At 30.4% G+C, this 8,001-nt stretch overlaps 1 protein-coding gene across 1 annotated transcript in view; it reads right to left on the bottom strand.

Moving 5' to 3' along the window:
* Positions 1-6,539, bottom strand: part of LOC131980150 (uncharacterized) — a 6,610-nt gene extending 71 nt beyond the window's left edge. The window contains exons 1-4 of the mRNA XM_059344335.1: positions 6,395-6,539; positions 606-902; positions 399-473; positions 1-78 (exon numbers count right to left, since the gene is read on the bottom strand). The exon at positions 1-78 is cut by the window's left edge and continues 71 nt beyond it. Of these exons, the coding sequence (XP_059200318.1) occupies positions 1-78; positions 399-473; positions 606-902; positions 6,395-6,539 (595 nt within the window). The remainder of the gene's footprint in view (positions 79-398; positions 474-605; positions 903-6,394) is intronic.
* Between the last annotated feature and the right edge of the window lie 1,462 nt (positions 6,540-8,001).

Raw genomic sequence — 8,001 nt, 5'->3', positions numbered from 1 at the left:
AGAACACCAGACTCTTCACTATCAGCACTGTGTACAGCAGGCAGAGCAGCTTCACCCTGCACTGAGACTGGAAGGACCCTGACACACACACACACACACACACACACACACACACACACACACAGAGTCACACAGTGTGTAAATGTCATCAGAACATCATCAGATTTCCATCAGTATAACTTGGACTTTTCCAGACGGGACAAGCAGCTTTACATGAAGACAGGGGTCGGCTACACTTTGAATGAAAGCTCAAAGGTCCTTATTGAAGACAACAAGTCATGGCCCCAGCCAGCTTTTGAGCTATACGGAGCCAGGACAGAGACTTTAAATGTTGGCATTGAAAAGCAAAGTGAAAAAGGAAAGCTTGTGATTGAAGGAGAGGCAGCAGGTGATCTTACAGTCAGCTTGCTGCAGAGCTAGCAGGTCTGCTGGCTCTCTCTCTGGAGGACAGGAGGCTGCTGGAGCTGGAACCTCTGAAACAGAAAAGGAGTGAAATGTTTGGAGTTGCAGTGAGAAATGTCAGTCCTCTGCTCCTCTGCTCTCTTTGACAGCGTCTACACATGAAGCTGAATCACTGCTGAACACAGTCAACGAGCCTTCATTACCTTGTTCTGTTGGGGCCTCCACTATAAATACGTAGCAGTGGTATTTATACGTGCTGCTCTCTTGCTGACGGAGCAGCAAGATGGTGGCGGTGCGTCCCGACTCTCTGAGCTCCAGCTGCTCTCCCTCAGCAGGGGGCAGCTCCTCCAGAGGACCGTTCTCCTTTCGTCTTTTCCAGGAGATGCGGACCAGTGGAGGAAACATGGCTGAGGCCAGACACAGCAGGGAGCTCTTCCCCTCCAGGTGGGCTCTGGGTGCTGCTGGGGACACGCTCACCACGGGCTTCACTACCTGCTCACCTGAAGTTTGACAGCAGCAACAAGCAGTACAGACACACATTGACACAGTCAACAGCAGCTTACAGCACTGCACTGCATTCAGTGTGATCCTGGAAACTACATGGACTCTGATCACTAAACTACTCATCAATACAGCACAAAGTTCACTACATATACTGTATTCACCTTCATATGAAACACACTCAGCATCTAATGTCAGCATGGATTATATGGGGACACAAGATCACATCTTTCATTTCACATTATTTATCATTCATTTTTCTTACCTATAGAAATTCATTTCATATAATGATGACTTGTACCTTCATACAATGGAAATGTCTTTTTATATATCACACATTTTAAATAAAGCACATATTTACCTTCATGTCAAATATTATTTTCATGTTAGGGAACACAATATATAGAATGTTGACGCTCCAGTCCAGTGTCTAATTATTGAGAGGCGAGGCTCCCAGTTACTGCTTTTTGTTAGTGTCCTTGAAGGAGCCACAGGTTGGCGGCTTTGCTTTAACTCTGTGTTCATTCACTCACATTGACATTACTGATGTAACTGACTGACACACTCCACATTTGGACTGATTTCTTTACTTTATCACAATAAATCTCCTTTAATTTATCATCATTCTTTGTGTCCATTCCCGTTTTTGTCATGGCCCAGGAGTCGGGTTATGACTAAATGGGGCTCGTCTGGGATATTAACCACACATTTACCACATTAAACCTTTTACAATTTCTATAGGAACAAATCAAGACAATAATCATTTTGACTTTTTTCATTGCAATTTTAACTTCCTGCAAAAATGTTTGATTCTGTCAAATGTGAATAAAAATGTCCACTTCATAAAATAAATAAAGTAAATATGATATTATAATTCCATAATAATATAATATAATAACATAATAATATAATTTAATATAAAGTTTGTTTGATTTGTTAAACATAATTAAAAATACATTTAAATCAAATTCCAAAATCACTTTGTCCGTATATCCATTTGAACATTAAATATATTTTCTTTGTCCAGTTTTAAACTGAATATATTTCAGAAAGGATCTGAAAATGATCTCATTCTGTTATATTTATGAATTATGAATATTTTAGAAAATGTCCAAAATTTGTCAGTGTCAGGTTTAAAATATATATAATATATAATAACATATTATAATAACATAATATAAAATAATGTAATATAGCATAATTAAATATAAAACAATATAATATAACATAATTTAATAAAAATACGGTCTTGATCCTTTAGGATGAAGTCAAATATTATATTATTGTGAAAGTGTAAAACAGTTTTTCTTCATCATTTTCTACACATATGATTCTAACTAACATATTTAATTAAATGCAATTGTCATTTCAATGATCTCAATAATTTTGCATTTTTAAACTATGAATTCTTACCATTTCTATCTATTATATCTTTTTTTATATTTGGCACAAACTGTTTTCTTGCAATTTTAACTTCCTGCAACAATGTTTGATTCTGTCAAATGTGAATAAAAATGTCCACTTCGTAAAATAAATAAAGTAAATATGATATTATAATTCCATAATAATATAATATAATAACATAATAATATAATTTAATATAAAGTTTGTTTGATTTGTAAAACATAATTAAAAATAAATTTAAATCAAATTCCAAAATCACTTTGTCCGTATATCCATTTGAACATTAAATATATTTTCTTTGTCCAGTTTTAAACTGAATATATTTCAGAAAGGATCTGAAAATGATCTCATTCTGTTATATTTATGAATTATGAATATTTTAGAAAATGTCCAAAATTTGTCAGTGTCAGGTTTAAAATATATATAATATATAATAACATATTATAATAACATAATATAAAATAATGTAATATAGCATAATTAAATATAAAACAATATAATATAACATAATTTAATAAAAATACGGTCTTGATCCTTTAGGATGAAGTCAAATATTATATTATTGTGAAAGTGTAAAACAGTTTTTCTTCATCATTTTCTACACATATGATTCTAACTAACATATTTAATTAAATGCAATTGTCATTTCAATGATCTCAATAATTTTGCATTTTTAAACTATGAATTCTTACCATTTCTATCTATTATATCTTTTTTTATATTTGGCACAAACTGTTTTCTTGCAATTTTAACTTCCTGCAACAATGTTTGATTCTGTCAAATGTGAATAAAAATGTCCACTTCGTAAAATAAATAAAGTAAATATGATATTATAATTCCATAATAATATAATATAATAACATAATAATATAATTTAATATAAAGTTTGTTTGATTTGTAAAACATAATTAAAAATAAATTTAAATCAAATTCCAAAATCACTTTGTCCGTATATCCATTTGAACATTAAATATATTTTCTTTGTCCAGTTTTAAACTGAATATATTTCAGAAAGGATCTGAAAATGATCTCATTCTGTTATATTTATGAATTATGAATATTTTAGAAAATGTCCAAAATTTGTCAGTGTCAGGTTTAAAATATATATAATATATAATAACATATTATAATAACATAATATAAAATAATGTAATATAGCATAATTAAATATAAAACAATATAATATAACATAATTTAATAAAAATACGGTCTTGATCCTTTAGGATGAAGTCAAATATTATATTATTGTGAAAGTGTAAAACAGTTTTTCTTCATCATTTTCTACACATATGATTCTAACTAACATATTTAATTAAATGCAATTGTCATTTCAATGATCTCAATAATTTTGCATTTTTAAACTATGAATTCTTACCATTTCTATCTATTATATCTTTTTTTATATTTGGCACAAACTGTTTTCTTGCAATTTTAACTTCCTGCAACAATGTTTGATTCTGTCAAATGTGAATAAAAATGTCCACTTCGTAAAATAAATAAAGTAAATATGATATTATAATTCCATAATAATATAATATAATAACATAATAATATAATTTAATATAAAGTTTGTTTGATTTGTAAAACATAATTAAAAATAAATTTAAATCAAATTCCAAAATCACTTTGTCCGTATATCCATTTGAACATTAAATATATTTTCTTTGTCCAGTTTTAAACTGAATATATTTCAGAAAGGATCTGAAAATGATCTCATTCTGTTATATTTATGAATTATGAATATTTTAGAAAATGTCCAAAATTTGTCAGTGTCAGGTTTAAAATATATATAATATATAATAACATATTATAATAACATAATATAAAATAATGTAATATAGCATAATTAAATATAAAACAATATAATATAACATAATTTAATAAAAATACGGTCTTGATCCTTTAGGATGAAGTCAAATATTATATTATTGTGAAAGTGTAAAACAGTTTTTCTTCATCATTTTATACACATATGATTCTAACTAACAGATTTAATTAAATGCAATTGTCATTTCAATGATCTCAATAATTTTGCATTTTTAAACTATGAATTCTTACCATTTCTATCTATTATATCTTTTTTTATATTTGGCACAAACTGTTTTCTTGCAATTTTAACTTCCTGCAACAATGTTTGATTCTGTCAAATGTGAATAAAACTGTCCACTTCATAAAATAAATAAAGTAAATATGATATTATAATTTCATAATAATATAATATAATAACATAATAATATAATTTAATATAAAGTTTGTTTGATTTGTAAAACATAATTCAAAATACATTTAAATCAAATTCCAAAATCACTTTGTCCGTATATCCATTTGAACATTAAATATATTTTCTTTGTCCAGTTTTAAACTGAATATATTTCAGAAAGGATCTGAAAATGATCTCATTCTGTTATATTTATGAATTATGAATATTTTAGAAAATGTCCAAATTTGTCAGTGTCAGGTTTAAAATATATATAATATATAATAGCATGTTATAATAACATAATATAAAATAATGTAATATAGCATAATTAAATATAAAACAATATAATATAACATAATTTAATAAAAATACGGTCTTGATCCTTTAGGATGAAGTCAAATATTATATTATTGTGAAAGTGTAAAACAGTTTTTCTTCATCATTTTCTACACATATGATTCTAACTAACATATTTAATTAAATGCAATTGTCATTTCAATGATCTCAATAATTTTGCATTTTTAAACTATGAATTCTTACCATTTCTATCTATTATATCTTTTTTTATATTTGGCACAAACTGTTTTCTTGCAATTTTAACTTCCTGCAACAATGTTTGATTTTGTCAAATGTGAATAAAAACTGCCAAATAATACAATATAATCTAAAATTAAATAAAATATATAATATGACGTCATATATTTTGATGTAATATAATATTTTATATGTTATAATGTAATATAATGCAATATATTATAATAAAATATAATACAATGAAATATAATATACATATTTATATAATATACATTAAACATTAAAGTGCTTTACAAAATAAAATAAAGTTGAGTAATACAATATAATAAAACATAATGAAATATAATATAATATAATATCAGCAGGTTGGGGCAGATTACTCTGAAATGGATTCAGCTGCTGAACAGAAATTTCACGGCAGTTTTTGTCATCATAGTAACTTGATCCACTGGATTACAAAAATGTGTAATCAGATTACTTTTTAATTGCACTTTATACTATGAAATCGAAACTTTGATACCCAAATAAAATTACATTTCTGCATCTTCCAAATTGAATAAAAACACTGCTGAACATGAAAAAAGGACCCTGAGTTAATCAAAAATTAAATGATCATATAAATAACATATCACAGAATTTAACATGAGCTCATATAAAATAATACAAGAACTAAATTTGTGTTACAATGATTTATACTTTTTCCGCTGTATACTTTACTCTATATGCTAAATAAACAGATCAAAATATGAATAAATAATAATAATAATACATTAAAAGTAGAACAACACATAATATTGATCTATACTTTCCTAAAGGTTTTCACTTTATGTTTATGTGAAGCATCATATATAATTTATAATTATTTTTTGTTCTGACACAAACAGAAAAGTGTGTGCCTTTAGATATCATCCTGTATCACATATAGAAATCACTCATTAGTCTCCATATGTTCTATTTAACTGACATATCATATTCAGTATGATAAATATATCTTTAGGACATGTTTATCATCATATAAAACACAATTGTAGTGATAGTTATAGTGTGTTGTTTAATAAAAACAAGAGGGGCTGCTGAATTACTGAGAGGATCAAATACTGTATATTTGTAACATTTCCAATATCAAACTTCTTCTATATGAATCAGTTTCATCTCCTGCAGAAATAAAGAATAACTTGAGTTGTGCCGTGAGATTTAAACATCTTTTCAGGAATCATGAAGCTTTTTTATGTAACAATAGCTGCATGGCTGCAAGAATTCTCTACTAATGATGAAAAAAGTCACAAGCAGCAGAAACTCATTAAAACACATTTTCAATAAAACAACTGAAGGAAAAAGAAAGTTTATTCTTACCTACAAACAGTTTAGTTCCAGAGCCAAAGATGAAGTACCGTTGGTCCCATTCGCCTCCCACAGTGAGAAAGACTCGTACAAAAACCTGTCTGCTGCTGAATGTGTCAGCTGAGGTGAACCAGTCCACATTATGAAGCAGTATCATATTTCAGCTCCATGATGTGTTTCTCTAATGTTCATATTAACATGACTGTCTCTTCTTTTATGTCCTTTTTAGACACATTAGCAGAGTGTCTCCGTGGATCGTTGGTTCAGACGTTCATGTTCCTCAGAGGATGAACCCTACTGACTTTGGTCAGTTTTTATCAAACACCATCATCAGCTCACGTCTTTAAATTGTCCATTACTTTGATTTATGACGTGTGTGCGTCCAATGACAGGACGCTGGGCCACACAGCCAGTGTGTGTTGCTCTGTAGTCTTGTTTTGATTTGAAGGAGAAAGAGTTGTGATCCTCCTACTTTTTAAATCAGGTCAACACATGAGACCAGAGTTACCAACTTATCACCGCAATAAAACACTTTGGACTTCTACGACGCCGTCACTACACCCATAGAGGCTCCCGTCCCATCTCTCTGGACCGACTACAGCTGCTGCACTTCCTCATTCTGTCACCACAACAACTCACCACGTCATCAGGAGAACCACCACGTGAATGCCTTCAACCTTCGCCCAGTACCCACTTCCTCCATGCAAACTTCAAAACAAAAGCCTCTGAAAAAAGCCCTGTTCAACACAAGATCCCTCAACAATAAAAGCCTCATCTTAAATTAATTCATCACTGACAAACAACTAGACTTCCTCTGTCTGACTGAAACCTGGCAAAAACCCATGGAATATTTCACACTAAACCAAACCTTCCCTGCTGGATATTCATACATGGACATCCCTCGCTCTAAGGGCCGAGGAGGAGGAAAACACCACCAAGACCTCAACCCTCGGCCACTCTCCATCATTGCTGCACCATCTTTTGAACATCTGGCATTTAAACTCCCCGGTCCAAAACCTCATCATTGCTATTATCTGCCGTCCACCCAAACCCAACCCAACCTTTCTGTCAGATTTTTAGAATTCTTCACACAACTGTCTTCAGTCTCCCCATCTGTCCTCCTCCTAGGAGACTTTAACATCCACACTGACTCTCCTGACTGTAAAAGCACAACAGACTTTTTTATTTTTAGATTAGATTAGATTGAACTTTATTGTTACTGAACAAAGTAACAGCTACTTAGACAACAAAATGCAAAATATAGGCCACCTACAGTAATGCCAATAAATTAGAATAGGAGTATGAGTTGTTACTGTTTTGCTCGCCACTATTCACTATATATCAATTCATTGTTGTTGTTTTCTCACCTGGTTCTTCCTGCGTGCTCTCCCTTTCCCTTTCTCCTTCTCTATCTTTCTCTCTTTCCCTTGGCACTGACAATCATACACAAATATATTGTAGCAGACCATTTCCTACATAAGTAATTTGATACAACATACAGATAGCTGGTTTATATTATCTGTTACTTTAGCTTAACACTCTTCAGAAGAAGAAAAAACAAGACAGAGATCATTATGGACTGTCCCTAGTCTCTCACCTGAATCTGTCTTTTTTCTTTT

This window comes from Centropristis striata, chromosome 11, assembly GCF_030273125.1.
Source record: "Centropristis striata isolate RG_2023a ecotype Rhode Island chromosome 11, C.striata_1.0, whole genome shotgun sequence".
NCBI classification, from domain to species: Eukaryota; Metazoa; Chordata; class Actinopteri; order Perciformes; family Serranidae; genus Centropristis; species Centropristis striata.
The sequence above is the reverse complement of the archived record's forward strand: the minus strand, read 5'-3'. Positions and strand labels throughout refer to the sequence as shown.